This window comes from Zophobas morio, unplaced genomic scaffold, assembly GCF_036711695.1.
Source record: "Zophobas morio isolate AGI-343-1 ecotype UQ-CSIRO unplaced genomic scaffold, CSIRO_AGI_Zmor_V1 ptg000014l, whole genome shotgun sequence".
NCBI classification, from domain to species: domain Eukaryota; kingdom Metazoa; phylum Arthropoda; class Insecta; order Coleoptera; family Tenebrionidae; genus Zophobas; species Zophobas morio.
The window spans coordinates 26,923,322-26,938,870 of NW_026972119.1; the positions used below are offsets into that span (position 1 = coordinate 26,923,322).

The 15,549-nt window shown below is 34.5% G+C and overlaps 1 protein-coding gene across 1 annotated transcript in view; it reads right to left on the reverse strand.

The window, feature by feature from the left end:
- The window catches only part of LOC135128733 (headcase protein), a 105,920-nt gene that overhangs the window by 5,119 nt on the left and 85,252 nt on the right, over positions 1-15,549 (reverse strand). The window contains exons 3-4 of the mRNA XM_064055785.1: positions 3,324-3,512; positions 3,076-3,261 (exon numbers count right to left, since the gene is read on the reverse strand). Coding sequence (XP_063911855.1) covers positions 3,076-3,261; positions 3,324-3,512 — 375 coding nt within the window. The remainder of the gene's footprint in view (positions 1-3,075; positions 3,262-3,323; positions 3,513-15,549) is intronic.

Here is a 15,549-nt window from a genome sequence, read left to right on the forward strand (position 1 = left end):
ATTTTTCAACTTTTCGATTTCCCAATTTTTCGTTATTTCAGTTTCCAAGTTTTGAAGTTTCTCCATTTTTCAGTTTATTGCGATTTGTTAAATTCTGAATTTTCGATTTTTAAATTTTAGATTTTCAATTTTTGACATTTCTAAATTTCTCGACTTCCCAAAGTTTATATAAGTATTTAGTTTTTAAATTTTTCTGTTTCATTCGGTTTTGAGATTTTTCAATTTTTCGATTGGTACCTATTTCAATTTTGGGATTTTTCAATATTTCCATTCTTCAATTTGCCAATTTTTCGATTTGTGGATTTTCCACTTTTTTGATATTTTAATTCTTCAATTTTTTAAATTGTAGATTTCTCGATCTTTCGAGTTCCCGGTTTTAGATTTTTAAATTTTTCAATTTTCCCATTTTTCAGTTTTCCGATTTTTCAACTTCTTTATTTTCCGATTAATCGTGATTTCGATGTTTCGATTTTTTGATTGTTCAATTTCTGTTTCGATTTTGGCCACTTTCGATTTTTTAATTTTTCGATTAATTGACTTCAATTTTCCAATTATTTTTCGTCATTTCAGTTTTCGAATTTCTCAGAATCTCCATTTTCACTTTTTTGATTCTTCAATTTTCCAATTTCGCAATTTTTGCGATTTGTTAAATTTTCGATTTTTAGATTTCCTAATTTCTGGATTAATTGGTTTTGGATTCCCCAATTTCTCGACTCGAAATGTTTAAAATCTTCAGTTTTTCAATTTTTCCATGTTTCATTCGGTTTTAGGATTTATCAATTTTTCGATTCAGTTTATCTGTCATTTTTCAATTCTTCGATTGGTATTTCAATTTTGGGATATTTCAATATTTCCATATTTCAATTTGTCAATTTTTCAACTTTCCGATTTCTCAATTTTAAGTTTTTGATTTTTCAATTTTTCGATTTGTGGATTTTCCAGTTTTTTTGATATTTTAATTCTTCAATTTTTCAATTTGTAGATTTATCGATGTTTCGGCTTCGCAGTTTTACATTTTTGTTTTTCAATATTCCGATTTTTCAGTTAACCAATTTTTCAATTTTGGCCAATTTCGATTTTGTAATTTTTCGATTTCTCGATTTTTCAATGTTTAGATATTAATTATTCGATTTCTCAGTTTTTCGATTTTAATTCACTTTTCGACTTTCCAATTTTTCGTCATTTCAGTTTCCAAATTTCCCAGTTTCTCCATTTCCAGTTTTTGGATTCTTCAATTTCCCCATTTCTCAATTTTGCGATTTGATAAATTTTGGATTTTCGACTTTTAAATTATTCGATTTCTCAATTTCTGGATTAATTGGATTTTTGACTTTTTTCCCAATTTCTCGACTTCTCAATATTTCGCTTCTTCAGTTTTCCAATTTTTCGACTTTTCGATTTTTCAATTTAAGATATGTAATTAAATTTTTCATTTTCTGATTTTTTCAATTTTTCCATATTTCAATTCTCCAATTTTTTAATTTTAGATTTCGCGATCATTCGACTTCTCGGTTTTCGATTTTTAAGTTTTTCAATTTACCAATTTGTCATTTTCTATATTTTCCGATGTATCGGGATTTCGATGTTTCGATTTTTTGATGGATAAATTGCTCAATTTTTCGCTTTCTCAATCCTTTGATGTTTCAGTTTTTGAATTTTTGATGTTTCGACATTAATTCGATTTCCCGTTTTTCGATTTCATTTCCCAATATTTCGTCATTTCAGTTTCTCCATTTCTCAGTTTTTGTATTCTCAATTTTCCAATTTTTCAATTTTTGTGATTTGTTAAATTTTGGAGTTTCGATTTCTCGGTTTTCGATTTTGATTTTTCAATTTTTGACGTTTCTAAATTTTCCATTTTTCGATTTCTCAGTTTCTCGTTTAATTGATTTTTTGATTTGCCAATTTTTCGACTTCTCAATGTTTCGATGTTTCCATTCTTCAATTTCTCAATTTTTCAACTTTTCGATTTCTCAATTTTTCGGTATTTCAATTGTTCAATTTTTTAAATTTTAGATTTTTCGATCTTTCGACTTCTCGGTTTTAGATTTTTAAGTTTTTCAATTTTACGATTTTTCAGTTCGTTTCTAAATTTTCAATTCTTCAATTTCTAAATTTCTCGATTAATTGGTTTCACGGTTTCTCAATGTTTCGATTCAGTTTTTCTACCATTTTTCAGTTTTTCGATTGGCATTTCAATTTTGGGATTTTTCAGTATTTCCATTCTTCAATTTCTATATTTTTAGACTTTTCCATATTTCAATTCTTCAATTTTTTAAATTTTAGATTTCTCGATCTTGAGACTTCTCGGCTTTCGATTTTAAAATCTTTCAATTTTCCGATTTTTCAATTTCTCTATTTCCCGATTTATCGAGATTTCGATGCTTCGATTCTTTAATTTTTCGATTTCTCGATCTTTTGATGTTTATATTTCTCGATGTTTCAATTTTAGAATTTTTAGTTTCAGTTTTGGAATTTTTCAGTTTTTCTATTCTTAAATTATTAAATTTTTTAATCATTTCGATTTTTTAAATTATGCATTTTCAATTTCTAGAATTTTGAAATCTCTCATTCTTCAATATTTCATTTTACAATGTTCAAACTTTTGAATTCTTGATTTTCAGTTTTTTGATTTTTAAACTTTTTCAACTTGAAGTTTCCGATTTCTGATTTCATCTATTTTTGGATAATTCAAGTTTTGTTCGACCTTTTTAGATTTTTCCATTTCTTTGATATTTCTAAATTTTTGGTTTTTTGTTTCCCCAAATTTAAATCCCCATATCGGTTTTGGGCCAGAACGAAGGGGTCAACATATGGGGAATACAGTAGCTTACGATATTCGACCATATTGAGCTACTGGTGCGTTTGAACACTTGTTTTGTGGGGTCTCTCCACTATCTTCCTTCAATCATCGCACCTTTAACCATCGAGCCTCATAAGCGATAGTGGCGCTTTCGTTACCTGTCAACTCCCTAATTTTTTCCCGTTGGTTGTACTTATACGGACTTCGGTCCCTTGCAATTTACGCGAAATAACCACCGATAAATTTGTTATTTCACGTTCTGTAAAGCTTACCTTAATGCGTTCTGTGCAGCACGGCATGGCAGCGAAAATGTCGTACGAGTACATGGTACCCAGGACCAGAGAGGATCCGTCCCATCTCTGGTTGCAGAATCTGCAGACGATGGCGCGTCCGTTGACGCCTTCGAGGCACGCCATGCAGACGACCGTCAAAAACTGGGTGCGTCCTTCCACTTTCACCTGTACATAACAGCAAGAAGAGCAGCGTGAATGCGGATTCGGGGGTGCGGTGCGCGACTTACCTCGATGCAGCCTTTGGCGTGTTGGCGCGGGCTCAGGAAGAACGTGCCGTCAACTAGAGGATACCTATCGAAAACCGGCATCCTCTCTTCGCAGAGGACACAGTGCACTTTGGAGCGTCCCTGAGATGCGAGGGTGGACAGGATGAAGCAGCGAGTGTCGTCGTTTCCGTGGTTGCCTTCGTCTTCCGTCTGAAAGAAGAGGTGATCGTTTTTAGCCATCGAAGGAAGCTTTGATCATCCTCGGATTGGAAACGTAGTAGGATAATATCCGGACGAGGGTTTAATAAGGTGGCGACGCCGGACGCAATAACCACACTCGACAAACAGCCTAGTCCTCGGGCGCTCTATAAACTGCGGGGGTTTTGCTTGCACAAGATTTTAATAAGACTAACAGTTAACGCGTGCAGCGCTCGGATCTCAACGTAAATAACATTTTTAATTAAAGACGAGCCGGAAACAAAGAAATAGCGCATTTTATCTCGAGATGGATAAGCAAAGAAGACGTTTAACCTTAATGTAACTTTAATATTTCGCGTCATATTTCAGTTTTATCCGAGTACAGGTTTTCAGCCGAGCCAAAGTGGATTCCGGGGAGCTTCTCTTAAAGACAATCTACAGCAGTCATCTCGGATGAGGGTAATGCCGTCGCGAAGCTGCAACGGACAGTCTAATCCCACAATAAAAAATTCGAAGCAAAAGGCATCTACTCGTGATGTTTTAATCATCCCCCGCTTTGAAAAACCACGTCCAACTCTTCGAAACCATTAAATATTTCTACATGGAGAGAGATTTCGCTTCGGTCACACGAGCCGTTGTTTAGTCAATTTCGCTACGGTCATCGCGGTCCTCGCTGTGCAAACGTAATGAAGTTTGTCGAGTTTTCGAGTTTATAACGAGCTTCACGGTCGCATAAACCGCACTTTCGCAACTTTGTGCCGGACAGTCAAAAACAGGAAGCGGTCTCGTCTATTCGTCCGAAAATTTACACCCCGGACAAATTGCTCGAATCGGATTTATCGCGACGCAACTTTCGTGCCTTAAAGCGACCAAATCGACGACGGCCATCACGGTGTTTAATTGAAACTGTCCGCGAAGATATATCGCACGAGGGTTCGCATTAAAAAAATAGATATGTTAAAACGAACGCGATAAATCTAGTCGCGGAAGTCGTCGACGTCTTGGCACAAATCAAACGAATCGAGTTCTTGTGCAGCTGTAATCCAGAAACATTGCCCGCAATTATGGTGGCGAGTTTAATTTACAACTAGCTACGAATAAGGCAAGTGAAATCTGTGCAGTTCGTTCCAGATAGACATCTGTTATTTAGCGATCAATCGCATCTCTAAATAGACGTCCATCAAGAGCGGATTCCGGGGCGCTGCTTGGCGATTCATCTCGCGGAGTCAAAACGAAGGCGTGCTCCCATCAAAAGCGACTTTCTTTTTGCGTCGCACCGTTACGATTAAGGAGCTGTGTTCGGTGCCACCGCGTCGACCCGATTCGAGCGCGACACAATCGTCTTAAAATCGAAAAATTAACGTCGTAGATGTCTGTTAGGCTACGTTATACAAAATTTTGAGATTTTCGTTTTGCGCTCGGTTTATATGTTATACAGGGTGGCCTAAATAAAACGAAATAGACGGGACCGTAGGTACTGTACTTGATTATGTGTAAATGCTGGAACAGGTCGATGTTTGATTCAAGGGGGACGTATAACGTTACCTATGTTTGGAATTCTCTTTCTAACAGTGTTTGAATTTTTAAAGTCGGTGGATTGGTTCCTGAGAAATTGTAGTATGAAAAATCAATAAAATATCACCTCTTTTTACTTACTCGTTAAGAATGTCAACGTAATAAATGTTGTAAATGACCTCCATTCACCTCCATATAAACACAACGTTATACGTACCCCTTGAATCAGAAATCGACCTGTTCGAGCGATTTTCACATAATCAAGTTTCGAGAAACTTCTGTTCTCATCTTCAGCTTGTCGTCGCCAGACCAGAGTGTGCTCAGGACGCTGTTTCTCTCGATTTTGACATGCAATTATTTTTTTCTTTAACTAAGAATTAATTCTTTAATTGTGTTTTACACTAGCTAAACATCTTAAATTGACAATTAACAATGAGAAAAAAAATTAAAATAATCGAAACTTTGAATAAATGGAAAACCTGAAAGGTCGAGAAATCTAAAAAACGAAAAATTTTAAAAACCGAAAAACCAAAATGTTGTGAAATGGAAACAAAAAAATCGAACAAATGACAAATTCAACAATTTAAAAACCGAAAACCGGAAAATCGAGAAATCAAAATTCCTGAATTTAAAAAAATCGAACAATTGAAAAATCGGATAACTGAAAATCGAACGTCAAAAAACCGACAAATTGAGAGACTGAAATAGGCCAAAATCGAAACAACGAAGAGTTAAAAATTGGAAAATCGAAAACTCTAAAAGCGGAGAAATGAAAGAACGAAAAAACGGAAAAATGGAAAAACTGAGAAACCGAAATAGGCCAAAATAAAAATTGGAAAGTTTTAAATGGAGAAATCCAAATATTGAAAAATCGAAATATTTTAAAAACGAAAAATTAAATAATAGAAAATCTAAAACCGCGAAGTCGAAAAATCGAAAGATTAAAAGAAATCGAAACATTTGAAAAATTCGAAAATTGAAATATCAAAGAACTGAAATGAAAAATCGAGAAATCGAAAAATCTAAAATTTCAAAAAGTAAAAAAATCGACACATCGAAAAGTCGAAAAGTCGAAAAATGGAAATATTGAAAAATCCCAAAATATCGGAAAACCGAAAAATGAAAGAAAAACTGAAGAATGGAAAAATCTAAAAAAGTTAAAAATTGAAGAATGGAAGAAATGAAAAATTGAAAAACTGCAAGTTTATAAAAGTCAAATTTCAAAAATTGCAAAAAGCAAAATAATATTTAAAAATCGTAAAAGTGAAGAGGAGAAAAATTGGAAAAACACATCGGAAAATTGACAAATCGAAAAATTGAATAATAAATGAACTGGAAAATCCAAAAACTGAAATTTCGAAAAATTGAAAAATTGAGAAATCGAAAAATCAAAAGTGACGTGGAAAATCGAAAACCTGAAAAATCGAAAAATTGAAGAAATGAAGAACAGGAAAATTAAAACAGTCGAAAATCAAGAAATGGAAAAGACAAAGCATCGAGTAATTGAAAAATCGAAAAATTGAGATTTTAGAAAAGTCAAAAATTGAGAAATTGTTAGATCAAAAAAATTGAATAATGTGAAAAATCCCAAAACTGAAATTTCGAGAAATTGAAATATGAAAGAAAAACTGAAGAATGGAAAAACTGAGAAACCTCAAAACAGAAATATCCAAAAACTCAGAAATTAAAAAATTGAAAAATGGAGAAATCAAAAAGTCAAAAAGGGGAAGTCGAAAACTTAAAACCTTATAAAATTAAAAAACCAAAAACTTAAAAAATTTAAAATTTAAATTTTTTGAAAATTAAAAATCAAAAAACTGAGAGTTCATAAAAGTCAAATTTGAAAAATACTTGAAAAATCGAAAAATTGAGAATTTAGAAAAGTCAAAAATTGAGAAATTGTAAAATAGAAATAGGTATTTGGAAATCGTAAAATTGAAGAGAAAAATTGAAAAAACGCGAAACTAAGAAATCAAAAAATTGAGAATTGGGAAATTGAAAAACTGAGAAATTGGAAAGTCGTAAAATTGACTAATAAATGACTAGAAAGCGAAAACTGAAATTTCGAAAAATTGAAAAATGAAAGAAAAACTGAATAATGGAAAAACTCAATAATCTCAAAACTGAAATATCCAAAAACTGAGAAATCGAGAAATCAAAAAGTGAAGTCGAAAAATCGAAAAATTGAAAAATCAAAAAACTGAAGAATTGAAGAACAGTCAAAATCAAAAAATGGGAAAATCAAAACATCAATTTATTGAAAAATCGAAAAATTGGAAATCTAATAAAGTTAAAAATTGAAAAATTGAAATATTTAAAAATCGCAAAATTGAAAAGAACTGAAACATCCGAAAATTGAGAAATCGAAAAATTGAAAATCAAGAAATTGACAAATTGAAATATTGGAAAATCCAAAATTTGAATACTAAAATATGTAATTTGAAAAATCCCAAAACTGAAATATTCAAAAACTGAGAAATTAAAAAATTGAAAAATTTAGAAATCAAAAAGTTCTGTACAGTTTTATTCAAAAAATATTGGGCAGTTGTTATTTACTAATGTCATAAAATGTTGTAAAATGTGTTTTATTTAGATAACCTAATTTGCTGACAGTAGTGTCATATCTGTCGGATATTAATGATATCAAAGGCGTCGTTTGACAAAATAGATTTTTGAAAGGTGCTAAATATTTGTCAAAATGACAGTAAAGCTTGAATCACACATGATTTGTCATAAATGACACTGCCCAATATTTTTTTAATAAAACTGTACATGAACACGTAACATAATAAAATCCAATTTTCATCTCACGCACAGGTGGGTGGGGCTAATTTTACCTCTTTTTGTCTAGATTTCACTATTTATTCATATAAAATCACTTTTCGTTCAATGTAACGAGAGATAAAAAACCTTGGGGCACTTTATAGTTTTTTTTAATCGCAGATTCGACTACAATAAAATTTAATTTTCATCTATTTCACTGTGACTAAAACGGGGTGGGTGAGTGGGGCAACTTTTTTTAAACTGTAGTTTCGATGACTTGACAAAATAGCATTCCATTTTCATTCCACATTAAATAATATAAAAAATAAACCACTGGCTTGGTGATTAATTACCAGAGCTATTTAAAAAAACTGGATAAATTTTCTTAAAAAATACAAGAACGTCTCCGTTTAGAGTGACAAAAAATGCACACTAGACACGAATATAAATATATAATTATACTATGCAGTGACAGGATAAAACCAAATCAGACGCAAGCCTAACGAGCACCGGTTCGCAAAGAAGGAATGTCGTCGAACACACACGTGATAATCTATCGGAAAAAGGCTGAAAACGGAAGTTCGTCTATGCAGGAAACTGATAATTGCATGCGCTAGGGTTAAATAATCGTGACATTTTTCGAACCGATTAGGTGTCCGAGGTTCGTTAACCGCTGGGTTTATGGGCGATGGGGATGTATTGTTCTGACGACGTCGCATTGACGTCGAGGTGATTAATTATATACTTCGAGCACATGCAACGCCGTGACCTGCCATGAACTGCAGTAGGACAACGACTGTACTCAGATGCTAATAACGAATACAAGGACATCTAATTTTAAATGCATCGGCCGCCTACTTCTATGCACCGGCAAATGCACCCAGTTGCCACGTAACGACAGGGTCGAAGGATTCGTAACTCCGACAGCGAAAATTTCGGCGGCACCCAAGAATTCGAAATTAACTTCAATAAATCTTCATAGAAAAACTTGTAAACATGAGGTTATTGTAGTCTGTATGGCGTAGGTGGCGTTTTGTAGGAACGCGCTCCACGGAGAAGACGACGACATAATCTACGCTAAGATAACTGATGCATACTTTTACGGTCCTCGGATCCTGCACTGCCCCTCGCCTCTTTTTTAAGCGGCTTATTTTAATCCAGTCGTTCGCAAGTCGCCACCTCGCGAAATTAAGCCGGGATCGGATCTTCCGTTCAGATTTTCGGATTTTCTGTTCCGTTGTCGCCGACACGGAAAATAATTTTTGTTATAATGTATTTTATTTCACGGAAGCTTTGCTCGTGTTTTTCCCTCGGAAAATGATTTCACGGTTGCGTCGAGCTCCGTGCGAAAACCCCGAGATTAACACACCAGCCGCCCACCGTCAAAACTTTTAGATTGAAATTAATTACAACTAAAAAAGTCGAAGGGAGATTTGTAAATCGGCGAAGTCCGCTTGATAGAATCGACGTCCAATTAATATCCGAAAGTTTCCTCTAATGAATGGCAGAGTGCTCTTCGCAAAAAGTTGCTTAATTGGTCGATTGATTGTTTTTGCGTCGCTCGTCATCAATTTGGTTATTGATTTTCGAGGGTTTCCCTCTCGATTCAATTTGGCGAGAAATGACAAATCGTGACGCGTACAAGAAAAGGCTCGCCATTGTCAATCACTCTTCCGGTCGCTGGTTTCCTGTTGTCGGACACTTTTTCTTTCTTCGGGGCTGTCTGGACGACACGACTGTTGTATGTTTCCTTGATGGAAGTGGTCGATGTCAACAAAACTTCGCTTTTAATGCCCCTAACTGGACTTTTTTCGCCGTATCTGTTTTCGTCTTTGGATCTGCGAAACTTTGGCAGTCTTAAAGTCGTGAACGACGTTCGGGAAACGGCAGCTAATTATGACACGTCTGGCGAGTCATAAATCCGAACACCGCAATAGCAAACACTGCGTCTAATGGACTTTCTCGGTTTGTTTGGTTACATAAGCCATCCGTTAATTGGCAGCACTGATCATCTTTTCCTTTAATGAGCATCCAAATCGTTCTAGGAACTCGTGAAACTTCACAATCATCTTCGCGATCCTCTCGAGCTTTATTATCGGATTTTATTTCGCTCCTCTCCTTTCCGTCTCTGAAAGGCGCTCTCTTCAAATACATTTTTCATGGTCGTCGCGCTGTTTTATTTCCGTTACACCTGGTCCTTATACCAGAACACTTCGACAATTTACGCCCATCCGCGACGCCTTTACGACCCCCAAACACCCAGCATGGGAATTAATCGCGGAAAAAGTGAGAAAACTTTACGCCGCCGAATCGAAACAGCCTTATAACGACGAGAACGCTTATATCGCATGCTTTACGACATAAGCCCCGGAACGACCGAATTTCAATATATCCCCTCTAGTGTGGCAGTTTCAAAAAGTAATTCTCGACCAAACTACCGGTGAAATGTTAAACATTCGCATAAAACTCAAAGTCTAAGTTTTATGCGGCCACTCCACTTTATTTTGTTTGTTTCCTCCATTGTTGTGTTGGTAATTTTAAATTTAGATCGGGGAACTTTACGTCGAGCCAGCGCCGAATGGCCCATTCGGAAACCATAAGAATCGCCAAATTAATTAAGATTTATTGGAATTTTTATTGCGAAGGCATAAACTGCATTCGATACACCCCAGTCGCATACATTACCATCGACGACTCGAAGTCGGGATTCGCGCAACGAGCGATCAGGTGCTGCAGAAGACCTTTGAATCGGTATTCGTTGATCAGATGTTAATTTGGCACTAAAAAGAATACCACATAGTTTTGAGCCACCGGTAACTGTAAATTGATTAAATCGCCCATTAGTGTCTCCAATATCGTCAAATGTCAAACACAGAACGGATCGTCGGTCGCACGCCAAATTTCTGCAGAATCCTTTGGTTCCCTTCCGAGAAAACACGTACAAACGAGCAATTTATGCTTGAACCGGAACGACATAAATCTGCGATTGTATTCTGGTAAGACCGTCTGATCCTCACGAGTTACGACGTTTCAATATGACTCTCTTCCAACTTCCAACTACAGCAGAGTGGTCTGTAGGCGGAATCCGGGTTCCGGAATGGCCGAACCTGAATTTCCTCGCTCGCGCTCCTGCATTTCATATCTTTCAATTAATCCGGCGTCGGCTGGCGTTCGTTCCTTCTTCCATTCTAGACGCAGGAATTTCCGATTGTCAGTATTTCTATATCCGGAGTCAATTCCCGCCTTATCGCCGAGCTCTGGATAACGCCCGATATTTACTCAACATCAGACGAAAATTATGAAGTAGATCAGGACTTTTCAATAAGAGAGTTTTACGTTTCGTAATATCCGACCCGAGATGAGTTCTATAAATGTTTCGAGAGCGAGTCGCTTTGATCGAGCCGAAACTATTCTGCACGTAATTGCGCTCTCGCGAATGCAATTTCGATTATTTTCGCGATCGGTGCATTACACGCGACAAATATCCGGAGGAAATTGCCGATGGCGAAAAAACCGGGAAGGAATTAAACTTGACGCTTCTACTCGTAAAGACTGTCGTAAAATACCGAGATATTAGCGAAGTTGACGAGACTCCAAAGAAAACCATAATTTGAATGCATTCACAGTTTAATATACCGAGTTACGTCGCCGCTTTGGAAATTGGCCAGAATTCCGAGTGTTAACAGTGTAATTATTGCCGCAGCTTCACGACCTTCGCGTGTGCAGAATACAGAGCTGCGACCAACGCAAGAAGGACCGTCAGAACTTTTAATTAAAACATTATTTAGATAACTATCGTCTGGTCCGTGTGGAAACAAACACTGACGTTACTCAATGGCTAGGAATCCGGAGCTTCGGAAGCCTGCTCCGGAAGAAAACGTAAAAGCAACGAACTATTATCTAATTATCTTTGGAACGGTGTTTCTCACTAAAATTCGAATGACACTGTACCAGTATCATGTAGAGTTGGTAATATTCCCTTGGAAGCAATAACAAAGAACGCGAAATGTATTTAAGGTGAATCGGGAAGGCACTTTAATGTGTTTCTAACTCAACAGATGGCGCGGAATTTATTTAGCTGTTTAAACAAAAAGTAAAACGAGTAGATCTAATTTGAAAAGTGAAATGTTTTTAAAACACAAATAGAAAGTGCGCCAGGGCATTATTTTTTTTTTGTAATTTTCTTTTTCGAGAAAAAAAAAAATTTTTGCTATAAAACAAAAATTCAAAAAAGTGGTCAAGAGCGATGCTGAAGGAATATTTGCTGATATATAAACCATTTTTATTTTTGCTTTTTGTTGGAAAATAGCGCCCGAAACAGAAATTTTCATTTCTTTCTTTGATCGCTGCCGCTGTCATACTACATACTTCAATGAAACCGCTACGCCTTGCTCCTTGCTCTAATAATATGTACCGATACGCTTTGAGTCTGGGTGAAAATTCTGAACATTCGCCAACAGATACTTATTTGATGCTCTTATTGTGGAAGTTAATATTAAAAAAAATAATAAATTATTATTTAATTATTTATATTTATTATATGATTTAATAATTTGTGAAATAAAATTTCTCGTATTAATAATAGTTTTACGACCAAGGAATTTCACAGAAAGTGCAAAATACGAACAGATTAATTTGAAAAAAGACATTTGTTAGGTGTGTATTATTGTTTATTTTACATAGCTTAGAATAAATGTCGCATTCGCATTTCCCCATAGCAACTGACCACCTGACTCATCATCATCAGTAGACTTGGTGGTGGTCTCTTCCCCTCCCATATATTTTTATTACACTGTCTGATATTTAGCAGAGGGACATCGTTTGTGTTTGGTTCTGGGGTATCGAAATATCGTAAACGTTGTTCGTGATTACTAGAATAATTAATTTTAATTAATAGCTAGTTTGAAAATGGATTATCGTTATTCCTCGAAGGGTAAAAAGCATCTGCGCCTTAGTGCCAAGAGAAAAAAAAGAAAGAGAGTGAAGATTCCAAAAAGTCTGAAGATTATGAAAATTTCAAAGATTCCAAAGCTTCCGGGGTTTTCAGAATTTCCAAAAGTTTCAGATATTCTAAAACGTTTGCGATTCCAAAAACTCTAAGGATTTTGAATATTCCGAAGAATGAAGATTCTAAATATTTTGCAGAAGTTGAAGATTTCGAAGATTTTCAAGATTTAAAATTCAGTCACTTACAAAATCAGCCTTATCTTAAGAAATATTAGCCTTGCCCACCCGCCCGTGAGTAATCTTGAGAAATATTTGGAATTCTTGAGAAATCGTGAAAAATCTAGAAGTGTCGAATATCGAAACCTTGACTAATCCTAAGAAATTCTGAGAAAACTTGAGAAATCTTGAGTAATCTTTAGTAATCTTGAGACACATTGAAAAACATTGAAAAATCTTGAAAAATTTGAGAAATCTCGCAATCTCGAAACCTCGAAACCCTGAGAAATTCTAAGAAATCTTGGGAAATTTCGAAACCTGGAAACTTTGAGAAATCCTTAGAAATTCTGAGAATCTTGAGGAATCTAGAAAAATCCTAAGAAATCTTGAGAAAAGCTGGAAGTTTTGAGAAATTTTGAGAAATCTTATAATCTTGAAATCTCGAAATCTAGAAATTTCGAAATTTCTAAGTCTCGAGAGACTTCGACAGATCTCAAGAAAATCTCGTAGAATTCTTGAGGAATCTTGAAATATTCTGAAAGATTTTGAGAAATCTTCAGAAATCTTGAGAAATCTCGATCATGTCTCGGAGAAATTTGAAGAAATCTCGAATTCTCGAAACCTTGAAACCTCGGAAAATCTTTAGAAACCCTGAAAAATGTTGACAAATTATGAGAAATCTTGAAAAATCTTGAGAAATTATAAAGATTCTGGATATTCCCAGACTTTTGAAATTTCAAAATTCTAAAAATTCTGAAGACTCTGAATATTTGTAAGAATGAAAATTCCAAGATTCCAAAGATTTCAAAGCTTACAAAGGAGAATTAAGAAATTCCAAAAATTTCAGATTTTTCAAATCTCTTGAGATTCCAGAATCTCTAAGCATTCTGAATATTGCGAAGACTGAACATTCCAAACATTTTACAGAAGATGAAGATTTCGAAAATTTTGAAGATAATAATGATTACCAGAAGCTCCATATTCCGGATTTTCCCAGATTCCAGAGATATCAGAAATTTCAAATTTCCGATATTCGGAAACTCTTGGGATTCGCAAAGTAATAAAGATTCTGAAGATTCTGAACACTGAAAAGTCCAAAATATTGAAAACATGATTCAAAGACTTTGGAAATTCCAAAGATTTCGGACGTTCCTAGACCCCTTAGATTTCAAAAAGTTTAAAAATTCTGAAGATTCAGAATATTTCGGAAAATGAGACTCTTGAGATTCCAGGAATTCTAAGGTATTTGTTTATTGCGAAGATTAAAAATTCTACAGACAGTGAAAATTCCAGATATTTCAGAAATTTCAAATTTCCAATATTCGTAGACCTTTGCGATTTCAGAAATTATAAACATTCTAAAGATTCTAAAGTTTCCGAAGACAAAAATTTCAGAATATTCACAAGACTTAAGATTCTGAAAATTATAAAGATACATAAGGTTACAAATCCCAAAGGTTCCAGAAATTCCAAAGATTATAAAGATTCCAATGATTTCAAATTTTCCAGAGACTTCAGAAATTTCCGAGACTCTTGGGATTCCTAAAATTCTAAAGATTCTGAAGATTATAAACTTTTCGAAAACTAAAAATTCCGAAAATTTTGAAGACTGAAGATTTCGAAGCCTAAAGATTTCCAAAATTTTGAAGACTTTGAATTCGAAAATTCTGAAGATTATAAAGATATCTAGGGTTACAAATATTCCAAAGGTTCCAGAAATTCCAAATTTTCTGAATAGTCAAAGACTAGAAATTCCAGAGATTCTAAAGATTATAAAGATTTTGAATATTTCGGAGTCTAAAGATTCTGAATATTTCGCAAACTGAAGATTCCCAAAATTCTGAAAACTTCGGTTGGAATTTTGAAGATTATAAAGATTCCAATGATTTCAAATTTTCCAGACACTTCAGAGATTTCCGAGGGTCTTAAGATTCCAGAAATTCTAAAAATTCTGAAGATTTTAAAATTTTCGAAGACTAAATATTCCCAAAAAATTCTGAACAACATTTTGAAGATTTGGAAGACTGAAAATTCCGAAATTTTTGAAAACTTTGCATGTGTCGAAGATTGTGAAGATTATAAAGATATCAAGGGTTACAAATATTCCAAAGGGTCCAGAAATTCCAAAGAATCTAAAGATTATAAAGATTCTGAATATTTCGCAGTCTGAAGGTTCCCAAAATTCTGAAAACTTTGCTGGAGATTTCAGAGATTTTAAAAATTATTTTTTTAATTATAGGGTTTATCATAAAAGAGAAAATTTCACAAAATGAAATTTTATAATTTTTCGAAAAACTTAGATTAGATTTGACTGTAGTTCAACTATTTGTTCGTCTGTTTATTGCGGAGTCCATCAAATACGTAACCACAATTTTATTACAAATGAAATACAATCTTATCGCCCTATTTAAGCCAATTAACACCGCTGTAATACCCTGTTACATGACGTATTAATTACCTTCCCAAACATGCAAGTGTCATTTTCGAGCTAATTTTACATTATACAATCATTTTTCTATTCAAGTAGAAAGCTCGAAGATTCAAAATTCCAAGTTTTGGAAATTCCGTGTTAAGAAATCCCAGGAAAAAAAGTGTGATAATAACTTAG